General features: G+C 33.4%; 2 protein-coding genes across 2 annotated transcripts; both read right to left on the reverse strand.

The window, feature by feature from the left end:
- Positions 1–1070: 1070 nt before the first annotated feature.
- LOC145619492 (mitochondrial import inner membrane translocase subunit TIM50-like) lies at positions 1071–10183 on the reverse strand. The gene is made up of 10 exons (XM_081674193.1): positions 9833–10183; positions 7735–7823; positions 5179–5215; positions 4301–4362; positions 4095–4214; positions 3726–3824; positions 3535–3630; positions 2029–2185; positions 1768–1870; positions 1071–1329 (listed from the first exon to the last, which is right to left on the reverse strand). Exons 1-10 carry the CDS (start codon positions 10086–10088, stop codon positions 1281–1283), a joined length of 1068 nt encoding a protein of 355 aa, XP_081530319.1. The 5' UTR covers positions 10089–10183; the 3' UTR covers positions 1071–1280.
- A 2818-nt stretch (positions 10184–13001) lies between these two features.
- Positions 13002–20016, reverse strand: LOC145619490 (glucose-6-phosphate 1-dehydrogenase, chloroplastic). Its single transcript, XM_081674191.1, has 10 exons — positions 19656–20016; positions 17396–17586; positions 17176–17270; positions 16979–17093; positions 15108–15313; positions 14860–15009; positions 14661–14781; positions 14352–14581; positions 14062–14262; positions 13002–13596 (listed from the first exon to the last, which is right to left on the reverse strand). The coding sequence occupies exons 1-10, from the start codon at positions 19885–19887 to the stop codon at positions 13344–13346; spliced, it is 1794 nt and encodes a 597-aa protein (XP_081530317.1). The 5' UTR covers positions 19888–20016; the 3' UTR covers positions 13002–13343.
- Between the last annotated feature and the right edge of the window lie 2362 nt (positions 20017–22378).

Raw genomic sequence — 22378 nt, forward strand, 5'->3', positions numbered from 1 at the left:
TATAAGTAAACAGAGTAATTTCTAGCATCCAAATCATTCAATTTCTATGAATTGTACTCTCCTTCCCAAGTCCCTTGGTATTTAATTGTTAATTATAAAGTTGATTTAAACAACTAACCAAACCATATTTTTTTGCAGTTTGGTTTGGAATGACTTTTGCAACACCTTTTATATACACCCGAGTGCACACATTAGTGGGTACACCGTACACCCATGGATGTTTTTTTTATTTTTTTGCTTATTAAATATTTATTTTTTTTTTTTTTATTTTGTTCATTTTAAGATTTTAAAATGAGTAGAAAGTATTAAGTGAACATAAATTACCCTTTGATACACCTTACACCCGGATACATAATTGTTGTTAGGATTGTTGGGATTTTATATTATAATAAATATTGAAATCAAACCGCAAAAATTTAATGCAACTTTTGACTATATATCTTTTACAAAAAAGTTGTGTAGTAGGCTTGTGAATGCAGTGTTCTGAATTTCAGAGGTGACATCAGTCTGATTGGAAGGCTTGTGTAGTAGGTTTGAGTTATGACCTTACACAGCCAAACATTGAATCAATGATGACATTATACAAATATACGGAAAATACATACATACTTTGGTTAGTTTCACTCAAACTATATCAAAGATCATAAATACAAAAATTATGTTAAAAAACACAAATCTTTTTAATAAGGAATTGAACAAAAATAATTAGATGATGTTCATTGCACTTTGGACAATCACTGCGAATGTATTAAAAAAACCAACAGCAGACTTGTATCCATTTAACTTCTATCCTTTACATTCATTTTAAAGTTAAATTATTTAAGAACTTAAATCAACATGATTTCAATCACACCTCAATTCCGCCCCTTTCCCTTACTTCCTCCTCAGATTAAACCAAATGACTCCGAAGACTGAGAACTTGTAATGTTCCATCGCAACACCATGGAATCTACAGATTCAAAACTTGAAACCTGGACAGTATGCAAATTTAGTGTTTAAGAGAAATCAAAGCCTGCAATTTTTTTTTCTTTACTATTTCGGGCAGTAAATTAGCTGCAATGTTAAGATCATTCTGAACAAAATATTTATACTCTACAGATTGAAAACTGTTATCAGGTTTAGTAAGAACAAGATTTACAAACTACTCAGAAATTCCTCGAGCTGTCAGACATGTGTATCATATTTTTAATGCCAAGCAGCAAATTTGAAAGAAGTGTCGCTTAACCAGCCCAGAGTAAATAATAAAATTCTATGGGAAGCACAGTGTATCATTGCCTTTTCTATGAGTGGCGGCTCCAACGGAAGGCGTTTTGTTTCTTCCCAATCTGCCTGCAACATCATTTACATATTTTGTTAGGAGCACAAAGCATAAGTTGGCAGGGAACACTGCCGTAGAGTCATCAACATAATGACCTTGATCAATCTCCAAAGAGGACTACAGTAATCTGATGAACACAGCAAAGGGATTCAAACAACAATGCAAGTTGAAAGGTGGAACAGTTGTCGCCAGGTGGAATACGAGTTAAAGGAAACGTTTTTATTCTACCTTTATAATACCCTTTAGTTTAACAGGTTTGTTTGTTATTTCTTATCAAAACTATTATCAATGAGAGAACCCTCCAGACAGGCAGACATATTTGACATGACGCTTGGCCGCATGGGTATGCAAGCAGAGGAGTGGAATGTGCATCTTATTTGATGTGAGAAAATCACTTTAGACATCAACTGCATTCCTGTAAGCTATGTTCAAGGTGTAATTACTATTACCTTTGATACTCTCTAGAACGATTAATGAATTCGCTTGCAACATCCTTCCCTTGGTATGACGCCAAAACTGATCTTATATCAGCAGGTCTTTGAACACCAACGTCTGTTCAGTTACAAAGATAAAAAATATAATAAATCAGTGTGTCAGAGAGAGAGAGTGAACAGCAAATTGTAATTTGTAACCACTCTGAAAAATGCATTGCTACAAATTCTATACTGGAAAATGTGACAAGAAGCTGATATAGCCTGACAGGTACTCACATTCAAGAAATGGAATAAGATCAATCAATGTCGTATCATCAGCTTCTTTTTTCCAAGGTTTGACAGAAACACAATTTTCAGGCTGAAGGCAAGTCTCTAGTGCATGTGCACTCACATAGATAACCCTTGAAGGATCCCTATTTAGCTTGGAGAGATCCTGCATAGTTGTGACAAAAGACAGATGACAAAAAGCCATATTCATTATCTCAAATGAATGACATGGGAGGATAAACCATGTACAACAGATCCCAATGCCAACAGCAAAAAAAATTTGACGGCAGAACTTGGAACATGAATTAAAGTTGCATTAAAAATGGGAAATTACCACAGATACAAGTTACTGTAGAGGATAGCCACGCTTAAGAAATTACGCACTCTGTATTTCAAAATTTCAAACCATCTAATCTATAATCTCAATAAATCAACACTAACAAAAACTATCAGGAACCTTACAAAAGAGAATGATCTTCTCAACTTAGATACAGTCTTTATTATGGACGAGTAGAGAGGGTAGTGTAGCCAAGCTTTCAAGCAGAGCTCCTATGCTCTCCTATCTAAAAATCAGAATGCGAACATATCTTTTCAGTTTGCTATAAAAGTGGTAAAAACTATTGGCTTGAGCCCAGGTCTCAAGGGCAAGGCCTGAAAATACAGCCAAAATTCAAAAATGAAATCACACCACAGAAAAGTCTCTGTGGATAAAAGAATATGAAGATACAAGTCACACAACTATAGCAACAACATTGCTCTGCTTTGTCTAAAGAGTCTCCCTTCCAGAATGGCTTAGGTGGAAGAGGGTTAATGTATGCAGAAATACCCTAGTGAACAGAAAGCTGTTTCTGCAAGACCCTTGGTCTGAAATTGATTGTCTGTCTCATAACAAAATAAGAACAATCTGAGACATTCTGATTAATCCAATATAATCTAAAGCAAAGTAATAGTCGATCTTACGCCTTAAATGACAATGGACAAATTAAGATGCACAACATGCGACGGCATATACACTCAAAAATCTCATTGTCTAATAGTCTATTTATCAATCTTCATTACAATCATGCAGTAGCAGAATCATCATACTTAGGGTGACCAGCTCTGTTTCACCATTTTGATAAAAAGTTCTTGGTCCGGTGTTAAATGCAAAACATCAAGTAACACAAAATTGACCGTCCTTTGCATATTATGACCAATTAGAGAGAAAATTAAGCCAAATATCTATAATAACGTATATACCCACTCTTTAAATGCAAGCAAATGCTTTTTATCACAGACCTTGATTTCCAGTCATTTGGCATCATGATTAACCAAACTGTTAACTAGCTATGATAAATTCTCTATGTGATTGCTAAATAGGAGAATGGGCAACAAGCAGAAAGCCTCATAACTCCATAGATCTCCCCAAAATCAATGTACCCAATGAGCAAAAAAGAACCCTCATTTGAGGTCTTTCGTCACTTTGGAAACAGTTGAACAAGGAAAATGTAACAGTACAAGTTGGCAAATACAAACCCGGAAATGCTTTCCATCCTGATATTTAGTGGCGGCCCTTCCCAGAACGTGATGCACACCTTTTTCCATGAGCTTCGCATATATGTTATCCTCCAGCTGAACAAGTCATAATACCAAATTTAACAAAGTGATATGAGTCAAATGGTATCAGGTAGTATTTGAAGTTTTGAACTATGAAGTTCAGTACATACCACTTTATCGCTATAGACAACTATCTCATAAATTTGAGACATGTGCTTCAAGAAAGCATCCAGTCCCGGTCTCTTAAAAGTAGACCAACCTGTCTCACGCTTTAGATAGAAACAAGAAAACATATAATCAGAAGATCTGGTAACAATTCCATATTGCACTGTTGTCGATTGTAATTTAGAAGCCAATACACAAAATTTTATTTATCTTTATCAAGAGAAGAATAGCAAGGGAATTTAATGAATGATCGCCAGAAGAAAAAGACGACAGAAATAGTAAGAAATATCCAAATCAAATAACATAGTAAAGTGAATGCTGGATTGCTGGAACATCAGGGGATACCAATGCTTAAATAGTAACATAACACTCACCTTCCAGTCATGAAGAATTAATGTCTCACTAAGATCCAAAACAAGTGTGAAAACTCTAAATTGCTCGTCTTCTTTAGCCAAGTCAGGGAGAAGTTTTTCATAATTAGGTTCAGCTATCTCCTGGAAGTAAATATATGTTAATTTAGCCACCGAAGGAGCAAGGGTCATAAATTCAAAATATAGAAATGCAAAAATCATAGAATTACCTGTATATGTCCTTCAGTTAAGCGCCTTAGATCCAGGTAGAGATCAACAGCTTTAGAAGGAACTACAAAGATGAATAGGAAAGAAGAATATAATGAGTGGACAGATAATACTGTAATAGATGATAGAAAGACTGAAATTGAATAACACATTTCAATGAACTAGCACAATTTCTGGTATGCACAAAGTAGAACAACTAATGACTACTGGAAATCGATTCGAAGATAAATAAAATTCACAAGAAAACTTACTATTAGAAGAGAGAAAAAGTAGCCAACAAAAAATAGAATTTGGCCTCAACATTTCTTTTACAGGTCGTAGATTGGTATGGTGAGTGGTGACAAGAGTTTTAAACTCACGCCAGTTTTGCATGTCAATTCAAGAAGTCAAATTAAGTTTTACTATTTCATCGGCAGCACATAGAAAATTAGCAATGACTACTTGTTAAGACAAGTTCATTTAAGAATTTAAGGCAATTCATTTCAATTCAAAGATGAAATAGAATCATGCTTCCTCGTCTACTTCTCTACAAATCAGCTCACATCCGAAGAGAGTAAAGAGTTCCAATGGGAATAATCCAATGGGAACAAACACCCTACCTCAAAGCTATTGTTATCATATTCTAGATAATCCACAAACTGACTTCTGGGAATAATGTCCGTCTAATATTATTGAAAGAGTGCTTTTTTCTGCTAATTGAGAAATTGAAAACATTGAATAAACAATCAACTACAAAAGAATAAATTTTCATAATTTAGCTTTTCATTGATGGCTCGTGGATGCCTAGGAGATCAAGCGAGGGAAGCAATGTCAAACCGAAGGAAATAATAGACCATCAAAGGAGAAAAGGGAGCAAGGATGAGGAAGGAGGCAGATCTACCTGTCATAACAGCAGAATAGACCAGATGCGGGAGAGTCTGACATACAAATAAGAAATGTTAGTGTTACAACATAAAAATTGGAACGGGTACAACATGAAATCAAAGGAGGAAGTTTTAGGAATTAGGGGTACTTAGAGCGCCACACTTAATACAGTCAATACAACATGATCTTTGTATACTATTAATACAGCTTATCAATGAAGCAGAATTTACATGAGTCCAACAGGCTAACATTTTTAAGCCTATGTTCTAGATTATGGACACAATATCCATCTGTAACAACTGGTCAACTGTATTTATTTGACAACCCATGCCCAAGCCATGACAAGAAATGAACAAAATAGTAAATTTAAGTAAAGAGACAATGTGCATATTATTAATTGTATTACCTGGTGGCAGTTTAGCAGGTTCAGTTGGGAAAAAATCTAGCAAGATTATGTTAAAACATATCTAGTAAAAAAGGAACCTCCAATACAAGAAATTGAACCTCAAATGTGCACACTCGAATTATAAGTTTATTTGTATTTCAGATTATGGTATTTGATTTCACTATATGTGCTTGAAGACTCAAGCCTGTAAGGAAAAATTCCTAGATCTGCCACTGTCACTAATTTATCTTTGAATGTGTTCTCATAAAATGAATCTCCAATCACCAGCTTTACAGTCTGTCATAGCTTAACCATAAGAGAATCTGTCTCCAAATTTCAGCAGACACACTACATTCATAGAATAGGTGATGGGCAACATTCAGTGTATGTCTATCCTATTAGTTGAGAAATTGGAGAAGGTGAACCACCATACTTGGAACGACTCTCTTGGCCTACCTCTACCGCGGGTTGCAGACATGGAAGGGTGGTTTTAATAAAACGGTCAAAGGCAAGGCAACATAGATATTCTTTTGGTAAGACATGATCAACTCAATTATGATACCTTTATTTTTAAAATCCACAATTTTTTTTTTTTTCATAAACATTTTAAAATAATTTTTTCCTTGACAGCTTTTTTTTTTTATATTTTTTTATTTGCATTCCTAGATTGCGGCATGCTGTTGCAATTGCGCTCGCTTTGAAGGACCTTCAAGTGCTTCTTTAGCTTTGATTGTGAAGACAGCGTATCCAATTTCTAACAAGCACAAATCCCAGTACATGGTATTATAAGTATCCAAGCTTTTTTTTTTTTTTTTTTTAATGATCTTTCAAATGATGCAAGTTACTTTTGTATTAATTTCACTTCAAATCATTCTTTTTTCTTATTTTTTTGAAACAGAATATAGGAAGGTTATTCAATAGCCACAATAAAAATGTAGCCATTATAATGAGGGTAAATCTCAACTCTTATTTGGATTAATTTTGTTGTCCATTTTCTTATACTTTGACAAAAAAACCCTTAAAAAAAACTCTGTAACTGCTTTCTTCATAGAAATGGCAAAAACTGCAAAATGATAGAAGTCTGTACCGTCAAATATTCATATCATTTCATGGTGATCAAGTTGCTTTATTTTACTAACCAAGATGTGGGCTCAAGTAAATCAAGATCATATAACATGAAAAAAAAAAAAAAAAAAATTCAAGATTTTAAATTTTAAATTTTTTCTATAGTACAGCATCTATGTCATTTCTAGGATAAAGAAAATCTGAATATGGATTTTACTTTCACCATTGCAAAAAGCTTGAGATAATACATATTCAGTGATGATGAATGCCTATTGCAAATTGCAAATTAAGAAATCATGTTAATCAAAGAACTTTTTACACTTTTTAATTAAGAATGCCGATTACACCAACAAATAAAATAAAGATGAGAATGACGTTCCGCTAATTAGCCATGTAAATAGCTTAAAGCCTTGAATTATGAGAGGATATCGAGATTCATGAAAATAGAGGGAATGAAAGAGCCAAAGAGGATCTGCTTAAGGTACAATATTTAAAATATCTAATGGTCAACTTAATATTTTTGGTCAACTTAGTGAATGGTGTAGATTTAGTATTAAAAATGAATGGTCATGATTATAAAATTAAATGGATACAAAATTATTGTAGCCATTGCAAAATTGTCCACAAAATATAAGTCATTCTTTATAAAAAAAAAAAAAAAAAAAAAAAAAAAAAAAAAAAAAGTAAAAAGGCCCTATCTTTTTTCTTTTTTTCCACGTAATACATGACCTGCTCACAATCTACAACCCTGAGGTATTGCATGTTTGAATGGATTGCTTCCTATGTTAAAATTAGTCTAATGTTTTACTCTTTGTAGTTCAGCTTCTAAGAGACCCACTGAAATACAATTCTGAATTCCTCTTTAAATAGGATATAGAATAGTTTGTCTAATGAAACATCGATGTTGCTTGATCCTTTTTGAATAGGAGATTATGTTTTGCATTGACAAATATCATGCAAAGTTTATTTATTAAAAAAAAAAAAAAAAAAGAAAAAAAATAAAGGGCCTTACACCCACTTCAGCACATCCAATATTCAGTAATTCGACAATCTTTCATACACTAAAATCAAGAAGCATCAAACACTTTCGCTAAAATCCATTAAACAATAATGGGAACTTACTTCAATAGTGATAGAAGAATCTATCATGAGATGATTAGTTGAAGATCGAAAGGCCTTGGTCTTCTCGTCTACTTCATCAGCAGTATATGCTACACCAGTGAAAATAAAGCTAACTCAATCAAATAATGTTCAAATCAAAAAAACTAATTGGTACTAGTAGTTTATATGATATAAAAATGATAATTTAATAGATCATTTGAGTTTTGAGATGCTAAAATAAGAAGTGCAATCCAGACACAAAAATGACAACATTACTTTGTATGGAATCAGTCTGCATATTACAGGCAAGAAATTAAAGTATCTAAATGCACATGATTAGCCTTCTTGTCATAATAGTTTAATGCCAAGGAGATCACAAAGTAACAATTCAGCATGAAATGTCTCTTCCAAATACCACCATTTATAAAAGCGGGCTACTGATCTCCCATTTAAGTTGATTACATATCATTGCGGCTTGCTTAGCTAATCTCAATCAATTAAGGTATTCCACGTAGATTCATAAATCTATATATAGAGAAAGCCATACACTTCCACATTCAAATTTTGGTAGTAACCTTGGGTGGTGAGTGTAGAAAAGCATACAATCTCAAAATCTAAAGGACACAGAAAGCTACTCACTTGTACAAATTGTACCCCAAATATGAAAACATCAAGCACAACCTATTATTTTCTAGCAAAGAGACAAATATTGTCACGTGCGAAGTATAAATACACACACTCCAGTGTTAAAATAGAAAACACGAAGCATAGTGATTTGCATATTAGCCAGCAAATTGACATGTAGCGTGATCATACAAAATATAAAACACACTCAATCCCCGTAGAGCTCTGCACAAACAGAGTACCTAATATAATTACCAATCCACGTTAAAATAGAATGTAGAGAAAATAAGATAAGCAACCTCAAGCATATGATGGATAGCATTAACATGTTTGCTTCCAAAAGCATTTGCTTGCATAATTACATAATAATCACACCTACCCATTCAATTGATAATAAGTTGATTCATCTTTTCCATCACGAACATGAATTAAGGTCAAACAAACAATTTATTTATAACATTAGCAAAAATATCCCTTAAATAAGCTCCTCCAACCAGATGGATTGGATAGATTCACATAGTAGTTGATTGTAATTGATCTCACAGTTGTCTTCTACTTAAGTAACTGCCATTGGTCTACCCTATAACACTAACAACCTGTTTGATAAATGGAAATTAATGGCAATGATGAGGATTAATTGAAGTGTGATTTTGCAAGAGAAGTATGACCCTAAGGTAACGCAAACTCATCTCCAAACTAGTGTTTTTCTTCCAAAATTTCCAATACTACCTAGTGCCACCCCTCAAGTGCCAAAGTGTTACTGGACGGTAAAAAAATCTATGACGAAAAAGATACTTCTTGAGCTCTTGTCTTTTTCAGTTTGACTTTTTACACTATTTACATATTACGGAGTAAAAGGTATTGTATATGTTGTTGAATTCATCATAGACTCACAATGTATGTATTCAAAAGGTCATTTTTTTTTTTTACCAACAAACAATGAAAGGTATTATTTGTCAAAATTGTGTCTCGACACATGTGCCTGGTCAAACTACACTTAAATTAAACAGAGAGAGTGATTTATTGGCACAAGACTTCCCAAACAAAAATTCACTTTCATTACTGCCATACATTAATATCAATAATAGAGGCCATCAGTCCAACCCCCAACTCAATTGGCTATGGAATTCAAACTTGGCATCTTGCCAACTTCAACAATTAATAATTTTTTTTTTATTATTATTATTTTTTCTACAAATTATATGATGAACTCTATTTCTTTACAATGTAAAAAAAATAAAATTGGTATATGTCATATGATAGCAATATATACTGGGATATTAATCGTAATTATAAGTATAGAAAATCATTATTCATATCAAATTCCAACAAAAAAGAATAAAATTTTTCCCTGAATTTTGAACAATTAAGAACAAACATTATAAAAAAAAACACGATTAACAATTTCAGCAAGTCAATCACACAATAAACAGAAAAAAAAACAATCAATCACAAATCAACAAACAAACAGAGAACAAGGAGAGAGAGAAATCACCATAAGTAGCGTAACCGGCGGTAGAAAAAGCTCCGACGAAAGCGGCAGCAACGGAGAACTTAAGAAGAGAGAGAAATCGAGATTTAGGAGGCAAAGAATTAGGAGAGAGAATGGGATCAGAAGATGCAGAGAAGGTTGACGAAGAACAGTAACGAGCAAATGGCGTAGAAATTGATGGAGAAGAAGGAGATCGTTTGGAGTTTTTGATTAGGGTTAACAGAGAAGATCGTCTGACGGTTCGTAGTAGCGTCGCCATTGATATGGAGCTTGAAGAAGAAGAGGAGTTGGAGTTGGAGTTGCAGCTGCAGGTTTTGTGAGGAAGGAGACAAAAGGAGGAGGGTTTTGCAGGGGTTTTTGTTTGGTGATTTTTAGTTTGACGGGTTTTTGCTGGTGTGTGACTAAACTAAGGAGAGGATGGTTAAACTAGTCCCACAAAAGTAGGGGTGTTCGTTCAGTTTTCGGTTTGGATTTAGTCCAAATCCGATCCAATCCGAAATATAATTCGGTTTCAATTTTTCAATCCGATCCAATCCGAATTTCTCTCTTGATCCAATCCGATCCAATCCGAATTAAAATTCGGTTATTTGGATCCGATCCGAAAATCCGAATTACAATACATTACTTTTTAGCTCCTAATACAATTATAAAAATAAAGCTTTAATACAAATAAAAGTCTTTAAAATAATGAGTAAAATAAATAGTTCAACGTCAAGTCATTAATTAATTAATACAAAGTCTCCTTAATTTATTTTTTGTAGTAGTAAGTATTTGAGCTAAACTTCAAAAAATAAAGAAATCCATATTTATACAAGCTTAATTTTACAATTCGGTTTTCGGTTTGGATTGGATCCAATTAGGGTAAATCCGATCCAATCCGAAAATCCGAATTTCCAACAAATCTCAATCCGATCCGATCCGATTTAAAGTTCGGATCCGATCCGAATTGATAATTTGGTTTGGATTGGATTGGATTTCGGTTTTTATCCGAATTATGGACACCCCTACACAAAAGTATTGAACTGATTGACAATTTTTTTTTATTTTGATAAATTTATTACGCGTGATAAATAAATTATTACCTCCGTTTCTTTTTAGTTGACACGTTTTGACTTTAGTACTATTCATCCATCTCCCTTTGACCGTATTTTGTACTCTATACGTAATGAAAAATATAGTCATGTGGGATCTTGTTAGATTCGTCACGTTATATACTTTTAAAATATCAACTTTTCATAATTTTTGCTTATCGATAATTAAAGATATTAATGATTAAATAAGTGCATTGGCAAACGTGACTAAAAAAACGTGTCAACTAAAAAGAAACGGAGGAAGTATTAAGTACGAAGTAATTTTTAATTTTAATAAATCATCTTCTAGTTTAAGAAAAACACATCACTTTGTACTTGTTGTACATGATTGTCGTTGTTTATTAAAATACCAAGTGTATACAAGTGCATATGTAAAAGAACATGACATTATGATAAAATTGATAAAAGAATCTATTTCTTTACATTCTACTCCTTCCGTCTCATAATTTTGAGTCTGTATTCCTTTTTTGATGTCCAAAAATGCTGTGCATGTTTCTAAAAATAACCCATAATCAACGAGAAGATTTCTACACCCAAAATGTTCTACATAATCCAAAATGTTGTGCGTGTTAATAACCCATAATCAATTTTTATTTTTCCCATACAAAATACACATATATAAAAAAAAAAATTGTTGTTTTTTCTCTATTTCATACAATATTCTCTACTTTTTATTATTCATATACAATAGTATCTACTTTTTATATTTTTAATAGCATATTCCCTTACTTTTACCATGTTTTTTGAGAAATAGACACCAAATTATGACGGAGGGAGTACTAGATAATCCCTCTTTAGTGATGAACACAAAATCATCATTCGTTTAGGACCTTAGTCCAGGCCCGTAGAAGAGCAAGTGCAAGGTGCCCCCTTGCACAGGGCCTCCAAATTTAAAGGGGCCCACTTTTTTTTTTTATCTATTCTATTTTTTTTAAAAATAAAAAATAAAAAAATCTGTTAGGTCTCCTTGTTGACCACGCTTATTATTTTCCTCTTTTTATTCAAACTTCCATATTAATTTATACAATTTTCCAAATTCCTCCATCAATTTAATTTAGTATTATCATAATTACATCAGTTAATTCCATGGAATATTGTATTTCCTATTTCTCCATTCAAGGATCTTTCTTCCATAGCAATAAGCAATTAATTTTGATTTTTCCATAACTATTCTTATCAAACGTTGGGTTATCTTCCATCATTCTTCAATCATCTATTCATCTAACAATCAAACAAAAACGAATTGAAGCAATTAATTTTACTGCTTTGCACATTGATTAAAGGTAAATTTTTGATTTTTTTTTTTTTTTTTTTTTTTCTGATTTTGATAATGTCAATGGAAGCAATATTTTGTTTTTATAAGGGTCTGCTGGTTATTAATTCTTCTAAGGGCATGTTTATATTGATGGCTGCTATTTTTTGCTTTGGCCTTTGGGTTAGAACGTTAGATTGTACATCGTATATCTGTTAAAATCTTGATTGTTGTACGGGTCTAGTATAATTCTAATCATTGTATATGTTACACTATTATTATAATTATGATAGTATTATACCGTATTGGGTATAATCTTTTCATCTATTGCATATGGTCAATTTCATTGTTACATCATTGTTATATAAAAGCATTCACAATTTGTAATTTATATGTAGGGAAATTGCGTATTGCCTAAATTACACATGAAAATTATTGTATAATTTTCACATTATTAAGGGCCTCTTTTTCTATTTGGAACAGGGCCCCCAAAATCATTGCTACGGCCCTGCCTTAGTCAAGAGTGTTCTCAATCCATCTCTTCCACGAGGTTGTCAAGATGAATTCATGTATATCTTAAAGATCAATGTGTACATTTTGGGGCAAATTCACCTTTATGATTTTAAAATTGTATATAGTCATTGAAAAATTGTTGTGATCTTCTTGTCTCTCTGATAAGATTAGAAGATAAGTATTTTTTTTAATAAGAAAGAAAAAAAAAAAAAAAAAAAAAAAAAAAGTCCCTTTATTGCAGGTGTTGATATGCAACATTGCAAGCATGCACACTTGTAACAAAGCTTAAGCTAAAAAATCCTTTTCGACCCATTGATGAGACTACAATTCTAACTACTAAAATTGATTCATCACCCATGCTTAGCATGTACTAAGGACTAAGCAACCTTGATTTTCTAAGTAAAACTCCCAGTATGTTGAAAATGTGTACGTGGCTTATTCCATTCCCTATGTATTGAACAATGTATATTCGATTCTCACGAAACAAATAATACATGGAAGCAGACATAAATCACACTTGATGGGAGCAGTCAGCCAGATATTCATTGGGCAGCAGAAGACTTGTATATATAAGATGGGAGCCAAAAATTTAGCTCCTATGTGAATGTTTGAATCAGATTAAGAACGCTCCTTGAATAAACATGCCCCATGTTTCAGTTCATGAATCCTCACCACTCAGATCACCCCAGCGGACATTGTGCTGAGCAGCAAGGTAATGAGATCCGACAGGTCCCCTGCTTCCATAAGGGTATAGCTCTGGTGCTACCTTTTTCTCCTCTAGTGCCTTTAACAACGGCGTGAACAATGACCAAGCAGCATCTAGCTCATCACTTCTAATGAACAGCCTACGTTCTCCTTCTATTGCATCCAGCAGTAATCTCTCATAAGCATCAGGTATTTCTCCTCGATACCTTCACAAGTTAATAGGCACTGTCAGGAAGTTGGTGAAAAGCCGGTAAAAGACCTTTTCTACTTTTTTCTTTCAAGTCAATAACAAGATACTTTTATTAATACCAACCTAAACTTGCATTTGTTTTCAAGCAAAAAGCACTTTTCAGGAGGGAAAACATTATCATATGCAAGTAATTGCCTTAGAAATAAATGTTTCCAAGTCAAAAGGCCGGAGACTCGGAGAGATATCTTCCATTGAAATTTCTGACTATATTAACACATGGTTGCAAAAATATATACGAGTAGTGACTAATCAATCAATCAATCAAAGCCTTAATCCCATAAGTAGGGTCGGCTACATGAACCAAATTTGATTATTCCGTGTAGTCACGAGTAGTGACTAAGAAAACTGAATTTTATAATAATACTTCAACTCTAGCATAGTAATTAGGTAAGGAGTACTTTTCAAAAAGATATATGCTTACCTAGCACTGTAACACAAATTAAGGTCACTGCGGTCTAATCTCATACCAAGGCCAGGAACCTTATTGTTGATTTTCAAGAAAATCGCTTCATCAGGTTGTACCCGGAGCACAAGCTCATTGGTAGCTTTGTCCAAATCAGTACCAAAATTTTTCTTGTATAAGTTTCCAGGGACATGTCTAAACTGCACTCGTATTTCAGCTCTGCATTTCATATGGCATCAAGTTTATTGCCAAATGTGACTTCTTCTCAAAAACAAAAAAACGTAGGAGTAATAAAGATGTGTGCAAACCTCCTTGTATGAAGAGCTTTTCCAGCTTTCATCAGGAAAGGAACTCCATCCCATCGAGCATTGTCAATGAACAATGCTGCAGCTGCGAAAGTTGGAGTGAGACTATTCTTTGGCACCGTTGGATCATCTGTATATCCAGAGTAAGATTTGTTCCCTTTGGTGTGACCCTTGTATTGACCCACAACCACATCTTGAAGCTGAAGTGGTCGCATTGACCTAAGTACTTTCACCTAGATGCATGAGAGAGAACGATAAAACTTCTTGCCCAAAAGGGAAGCAAAAGAATTATGTACAGAAATATAAGAATACCTTCTCATTTCTGATGTCCTCGGCGTCTAAGCTAACAGGTGTCTCCATTGCAAACAAGGCTAGTATTTGAAGAAGATGGTTTTGCATTATATCTCGGATTATTCCATAGTTATCAAAGTATCTAAGAGCATAATCAGTTGAAAAAGTTAATTCATATGCTTAGTGATATATTAAGCAAATTTGAGCCTTTATAACTTACCCCCCTCGTCCCTCTGTACCAAAATCTTCAGAGAATATGAACTGGACATTCCGGATGTAGTTCCTTGACCATAGAGGCTCAAAAACAAGATTTGAAAAACGTAAGACCGATAGATTCTCAACCAGCTCCTTCCCCAAATAATGATCAATCCTGAACAGACATTCAAGTTTAACATGGTAAAAAACCTCTATATCTAATAATACAATAAAATGTTTAACACATTAAAAATATATCAACTGTAATCACACCTGAATATCTGGTCCTCAGTCAAGTACTGCTTCAAGCTTCTAGTCAGCTCACGAGATGAATCTGAGTCACGTCCAAATGGCTTTTCTACTATAACCCTTGTCCATCCACTTGCAGAAGAAGCTCGATGGCTTAAACAACGGACTACATCCACAAAAATGTTTGGTGGTATTGAAAGGTAATATAGCCTATTTGGCAATCTACCAGCCTACAGAGACAAAGTCAAAGTTTCAATTTTCGAAATCCCAATAATTAAACTTTATCCAAACAGGAAAGGGTACTTCTTGGCTTTATACAGCATAATAGTGATCAAGACCACTACATGTAAGAAAACTCATTATAAGTAACATTAACCAGCAAGTAACAGATTAACAATAGTACTTTGTCTGAATGGAATGTGGCGGTGTTCAGTTAATGGCTACCACAAAATGTGGCTGTTCTCACCGCATATACATAGGAACACACCTTCCATGTTCAAGCTTTGGCTACAAGATATTTCACTAAGTTAAGCTAATTTGACAAGAAAATGAACACCAATGCAGTAGCTATACTCTGTCACTCTGATATATTTAGTGCCTGTTTGATTGACATTAAAAAAAAAAACATGGGAAGTGGAATAAAGTAGATTTGTTTGGTTGGCAAAAAGATAAGAAGTTCTAGTGTTCTACTGCCCACAAAATTAAGAAGCTACTTACCTATGTCCCTCTAGGTAAGTATAACTTCCTATATATGCTCAACCAAATAACATCTTGCACTTATTAGAAATAAGAATACATGGCAGAAACAACTTCCTAGGACCTATTTTTTACCAAATGAAAACTTGATCAGTACTGATTGTCAGTATTAGTAAGATGAGTGAATAGAATAAAACTGAATACATGTAACTAGGGAATAATAATGAGAGCTACCTTGCTCAGGTTTAAATCTGTATGCAAATGGAGAGGTTTGATGTCTTGAGTACACTTGGGTAGTTTTGTAGATTATGTAACCTAGATATATCTCATATTTTAGATGATGTAGTGAAAGGTCTAGCTAGTTGGCTGGTTGACTTAAGCAACAGGAAAGAAGATGATGAAGATTATTTAGTTAGTCTTGCATATTATGCCAAATAGAGTAATGAAAGAAATGGAGTAAATAGCAAGCTAGAGATGTCTCAATGTTGCCACAAATCCACAACAAGTAGCACAAATTTCATTTGATCATGTGTAAATTGTGTGTCTCATGAACTTACACCACGTTTGGAGTTTTATTCCAATCATATATAGAGCACATATGCTGGAATAAATCCACCACAAGTTGCACCAATTTCATTTGATCAGGTGGGAGACACGAACTTACACCACATTTGGAGTTCTATTCCAATCATGATAGAGCACATATAAGCTCCCTTCCATATTTTGTATCACGTCATATAATTACAATGCACAGAGTTTGTTGATTTGGTTCCCCAGGTAGGATGTCGAATATCAAGTTATCAGACATACAATTTTTCGTTGCAGAGAGGATATAGAAGGTATAAACCTGTTTGTTTCCTGAAGATTATTTACATTTTTATCTCCTATTATATATGCTTGTGCTAGTTTCTTTATTCCTCAATATTCAGCACTCAGCAGAGTAGCAAAACTGTTGACTTCCCTATCTCTTAACATTTATCCGTCCCATTTTTCAGTGTCTTTTAGCTTACCTATTTCCTTACATCTTCAGTCCCATTGCCAATTGGCAGCCTCCATTGGATCAAGTAGTAATAATCGTATTTGAAATCAGATACTTTCCTTTTTCAATTTACCCAAAATGAGTTCACAGCCAAACCCTAGAAGGTACCAACTAATATACACATTTGATTTCAGTTAGAGAAAATCAGCAGGTGTTTTACCTCTTTTTCTTTAAGCTTACAGTCTAATCCTGAAAAGTCGTCCTCAGAATTATACCGGCCCGAATGGTAAAAGCATCTTTGCAAAAAATGATCCATTTTCTCACCACAATTTTCCCTGAAAGACCTCAGAGTTTGTAAATAAATGCAAAGTTGTTCATGAAAAACTAAGCAAAACAGAAGGTTAACGTTTGACATACCTCTGGTCTACTCTACAGGTTAAGGTTGTACTGATCATGTTCCGCAGCTCTTCATCATTCATTTTTGTTCGTGAATAACCAAAGATTGTGAAGCTCTGCGTTAAATTGTTGCATGTAACACTTATACATACAGTTCCATTGCAGCTGCTCATTCATTGATACAATAATGAAAGTAACATGTACTTGTATATAATTCAAATCTTTAACAAAGACAAAATACCTCAGGAAGAAAGTTTTCATAATAGAGAGCAAAAAGGGCAGGAAAAATCTTCTTTTTGGCAAGGTCTCCGGAGGCACCAACTACAATTATGCTTAATGTCGGCTCTTTCTTGTCAGATTCCAATAGGGGAAGCGACTGAAAATCTACTGACGAATCGATATTCTTTGCAACAATTGGGTTTGCAGCCACACCTGCACAAAGCCCAAGAGATTGAACATTCATAATGAAAAGGTGTAAGAGATGTATTATATGATAATGCATTTGAAAAAAATTTATGATTTCAAATGTTGCACAAAGCTATCTAGAAATTAATCACGAAGATTAAAATCGAATTGTTTATAATATAGGCTTCAATGCCTTTATTCACAAAAGCAAGAGATTCAAGCAATGCAAGTGAGCGAACCTACCTAAAGTGAACCTCTTATCATTCTGTAAATGGGCAGAGAAAACAAAACAAGGTCCATTGACAGAATTTGAGAATTGCAATCTTTTAATTCCAAATTGAATAAAGGAAGAAAGATAAAATTGTTTGGTGGGAAGCCATCATTGGAAACCAAAGACCATTAATAAATAAAATAGTTACTTGGGTAAGTAACTATGATTAAGAAGCAACATGGTGTAATTTTGTGAAAATTATTAAAGTTTCAACCACTTTACTCGAGGAATTAATAGGATGAAAGCAATACTTTAGTACAGAAACATAATGATTCTGTATAGTATGAAGAGAAGAGTATAATGCACTAAAAAAAAATGAAAAAGGGTGAATTTGGGAAAAGAACAGGACAGAAAACTACTTCATTGACGTAGTAGGCATTCAACTTTTGGATTATTTATACTTCGCTGAAATCAGTGTGTTGAAGATATTGCCAAATTGGCAACTTCAACAAGCTCCTGTTAACTACATAAATTCTTTGATAACCAACGATTTTAACAAATGAAGAAAAGCTAAAACTAGCATTTGTCCTCACTCCTCACTTTGAAAAAAGTAGTTCCCTTGACTGTTTGGACAATAATGTTATCTTCCAGAAAAGCTAACACTAATATTTGTCCTCACTCCTCACAGCCAGGCAGATTGCAGAAAAGAAGCAATGATTGAAGAAGGTAAAGAGTGTTGTTCCTTAAGTTTCATGTACCCTCATCTCCAACTTGCAAAAAAATACCTAACCACTTATGGTCCAGAAAACTGGGTTGATTATATTGTCCAGCAAAATTATTCTTACCACGCGGCACTACCACCGCCATGACATACACTCAAATAACTGATGAACCTAGGCCTAGTTATCCTGCAGCATTACAACCCTGCTATATTCTCCTAAAAATTCAAATTTAGAATTTAACACATTTTTTCACAAGATACAACAAGAGCATTTAAAATTTCCAAGTTAAGAAGTTTCTCAAAAAGTAGTACTAGGGGAGAAAACCATAGACTGGCCTGGATATCTCAGACTGCTAGTTAAGCTAACAAATCGCCCTTGCTAGCTAATCGAAGCAAGTAGTTGCTCAAAGCCTCGATTTCTATCATCTACCATACGACCATATCTTACACTTAATGGAAAGTTTTATTCACAATACTTCCAAAGTAGTGCTCCAAATGCATTTTCCCACATCATCAATATTTATTCCATTGTTTCTATTGAATAATGTAAATATTACCCACCATTAGGAAAAAGAAATCAGTAGCAGTTCAAAATGTCGTCGTTTAGTACCATAGTTGTTAAAATCAATGAAGCAGTGGTTTGGATTATCCAAAACACAATAATGCTACAATGTATCTCCTTAAAATTCACATTTAGACCCAAATTACAATTAACAAATCTAAATTTTAGCACAATTTTAAGGCATCCCCAGACAAAATTTCTGCTTCCTGTAAGGCTGTAACTAATTATTCTACTAAAGTAATGAAAGCAACTAAGACAGCAAAACAAAACTGAAATTCAATCAGAAAAACGAACTTGCAGAAAGCATTATATCATTCTCTCAACCATTTTCTTTAACAATAATTGTAGCAGCCCAAAAACAAGATCAACTTATTTTACTCTGACTCTTTGTTCACCTATATACCCGTGTCGTATACTCGACACTCAATACAACACAATTTATTTTGTAAAAATCAAGCATAAATTTCATAACATTTGAAGTTTTGAACGTGTCACACTCGGATACATAATCCCGTGTGACACTTTTAGCTGAGTCTGATTAACATATGGATTAAATAATTAATTCAACTAAAAAAAGAACACATTAAAGCAAGAAAACTTACCATCTTGAAGGGAAACATCATTTAAAGGATGCCCATTTGAAAATTCAGAATGCAAACACTTTGTTTGGTAGAATCTTGAAAGAATGTGAGACACCCATTTGGAGGAATAGAGCTTTGAAGGCATAAAATTGGAAGAAGATGGCAAAAAACAAGTTCCTCCATTTTTAAGGGTAAATGGAGAAACTTTAACAGCTGCTATGGAAGATGAACAAGCGCTCAAATGCTTAGCCATGCACTAAATTGGTAGCAAAATTTAGAGTTTTTTTTTTGTAAAAGATCAAATTTTTACATGAAAAATATCTTGGGTTTAGATTTGAAGGAGAGAAATTGAGGATATTTTTTATACAATTTGGCTAAAATGATCAAGATCAGTAAGTAGAAAACTGTTCAAATGAATAGGATGGTGGGGTCGTTTGTGATCTTTAACATGAGGCTATGAATATTTCTTGCTTTCTTTGTAATATACTAGGAAATTTTGTAAAGAACTACCACTTAAATGACGAGTTTTGAGAACAACTACCATTTAAAATTTTTTAAAAAAAAACTACCACAAAAACAAAAAAAAGTTTGAGTAGCACTACCTTGTCTAACTTTCCGGTAAGAATCTCCGGGAGTGGGACCCATGAAATAGTATTTCCCTCCAAAATTCTTTCTCTCTCCTCTGTTTATAACTGTTATACTTCGATTCTCCCTTTTTGCTTGAGTAAAACAAAATCAAAACCCTAATATGTTGATTTCAATCAATTCAATGAGAGGTAAAAAGGAAATTCGTTTGGCAAACTCAATTCTAGGTAATGTATGTCTAATTTCCCATTGTAATTGACACAATTATTGCAATGAATCTTGAAATTAGGGTTCTTGGTTAAAAAATCAATATTGGGGTATTATGAAAATGGGGGATTTGGGGCAATTGTTCTGTATAATCCCATCTAACGTTCATTACTCATTCTTTGCTTATGTATTTGCAGCAATTAATTGCTTTCAACCATGTCTAATTCATCATATCAATCAGCTCATCATTTTCCTTCAAAATGCTTTTGCGAGATTCCCCCAAAAATTGAAACCTCTTGGACTAGCAATAAAATTAAGTATTCATGCGTCAATTTAGGTGGAATTTTAGGAGGGAAATAGTAATTTATGGGTCTCATAGCCGGAGATTCTTGCCGGAAACTTAGACAAGGTAGTGCTACTCTAACTTTTTTTGTTTTTGTGGTAGTTTTTTCAAAAAAAAAGTTTTAAATGGTAGTTGTTTTCAAAAATCGTCATTTAAATGGTAGTTCTTCGCAAAATTTCCAATATACTAATATACATATCTCTGCAATTACATGGGCAATGGGCAGTATCTACTGAGTATCTATATTGGCTTTTAAGGTGAAATTGGCCACATTATTTATTTACTACGGATATTTTGGATCTTAGCTCTTGCCCGTCGTATTAAGAGCATGGCCAATGGTTGTCTAAAATTAATTGGTTGTGAAATATTTAATTGTTATGGATTTATCTAGAGGTGATCATCAATGCTCTGATCCAAAAAAAGTGTCGGTTTGAACAAGTTTAAAAACACATCTATTATCTATATATTAAAAGGTGATCCTACCCTCCTCAAAGCGTTCCTAAAGAAGTTTAGGGGCCAATATGATTCTTACAAGATTTGAACCCACGAGCTCAAGTTATAATTCCAACGAGTTAGCCATTAAGCTATTACTATATTACATGAAATTCAATAAACATGAAATATTAATAAAGATTTTTATCATGGAAATAATGCAATAACTCAAGGAATCTCTCGGGACTAATACTAGTTTGTAGTTAAAACCTGAACTATGCTAGTAAAAAATTCAAATAAGTTGCTTTGGCTTTGCGGGTTTGGGTGATATCTTCATGCTTGACCTGACCTGAATTTTGATGACTTTAAATTTTTAGCTTTGTCCGAGTCCAGCCGATTCTAGTTAGTCTGTCATTTTGAAAATGAACATTCAATATAATAAAAATGAACTTTTTCTTACTATAGGATACTTATTCTTACAAAATTAAATATTCATTTCCATACTATCATATGTTCATTCTTATAATGTTCACAATTTGGCAAAATATCTATATTATTATTAAAACTCCAAGGTAAGGAGTGTCATTCTGCCACGTGTCAATTTTTTTGTTTTATTTCGCCACATCATTTTTTGTAACATACAAACTTGCCACATAAGCAATTCATGTTAATGATCGATGTTTCAATTATTAGTAAAAAAAAAAGTTTTTTCTTCCAATTCAAAGTTTGTAACCGACATTATTTATAATGGTCTTAATTATTTGTCTTAATGAATAATTATATTATATCATTATTGAATTGCTTAAATTGGAGCAATTTGTAAAGATTGTAATCGATGATCAATTGTGAATCAATTGGAATTCTACAACTGAATAATGAATGGGTGAGTAATTAATGAGTAATTAGCCACAAATTATAATCGTTGGAAAAGGTTCACTTACCCTGGCCTCTTGGAACAAGTTTTGTAGGTGAGTATTTTGATTTGTTATTTGTATACAACATAAAAATTTGATACATCCTATATATATCAATGCAATTAAATAGTTATTATTTTATATTCATTCACTTATGGTATGTTCACATTTACTGAACTGAGCTGAATTGATTGTAACTGATCGAATTGAATTGAAGTGAACTTGGAGCTGGACTGAACTGAACTAAACTGAATATTTTATGA

The sequence above is a fragment of the Chenopodium album genome, chromosome 27 (genome assembly GCF_948465745.1).
Source record: "Chenopodium album chromosome 27, dcCheAlbu1.1, whole genome shotgun sequence".
Taxonomy (NCBI): domain Eukaryota; kingdom Viridiplantae; phylum Streptophyta; class Magnoliopsida; order Caryophyllales; family Amaranthaceae; genus Chenopodium; species Chenopodium album.

Bases quoted from the DNA above. Each gene is read 5' to 3' on its own strand.
- LOC145619490 (XM_081674191.1), bottom strand. From the start codon at position 19,887: ATGGCTAAGCATTTGAGCGCTTGTTCATCTTCCATAGCAGCTGTTAAA. The intron at 17,271-17,395 runs GTATTTTGTCTT...AATTTAACGCAG, and splicing joins ATGAAAACTTTCTTCCTGAG to AGCTTCACAATCTTTGGTTA. The intron at 14,582-14,660 runs GTATTCTTATAT...TCATGCATCTAG, and splicing joins AGGACATCAGAAATGAGAAG to GTGAAAGTACTTAGGTCAAT.
- LOC145619492 (XM_081674193.1), bottom strand. From the start codon at position 10,088: ATGGCGACGCTACTACGAACCGTCAGACGATCTTCTCTGTTAACCCTA. The intron at 4,363-5,178 runs GTAGATCTGCCT...TCATCTTTGTAG, and splicing joins CTATTCTGCTGTTATGACAG to TTCCTTCTAAAGCTGTTGAT. The intron at 3,825-4,094 runs GTGAGTGTTATG...TTCTATCTAAAG, and splicing joins TAATTCTTCATGACTGGAAG to CGTGAGACAGGTTGGTCTAC.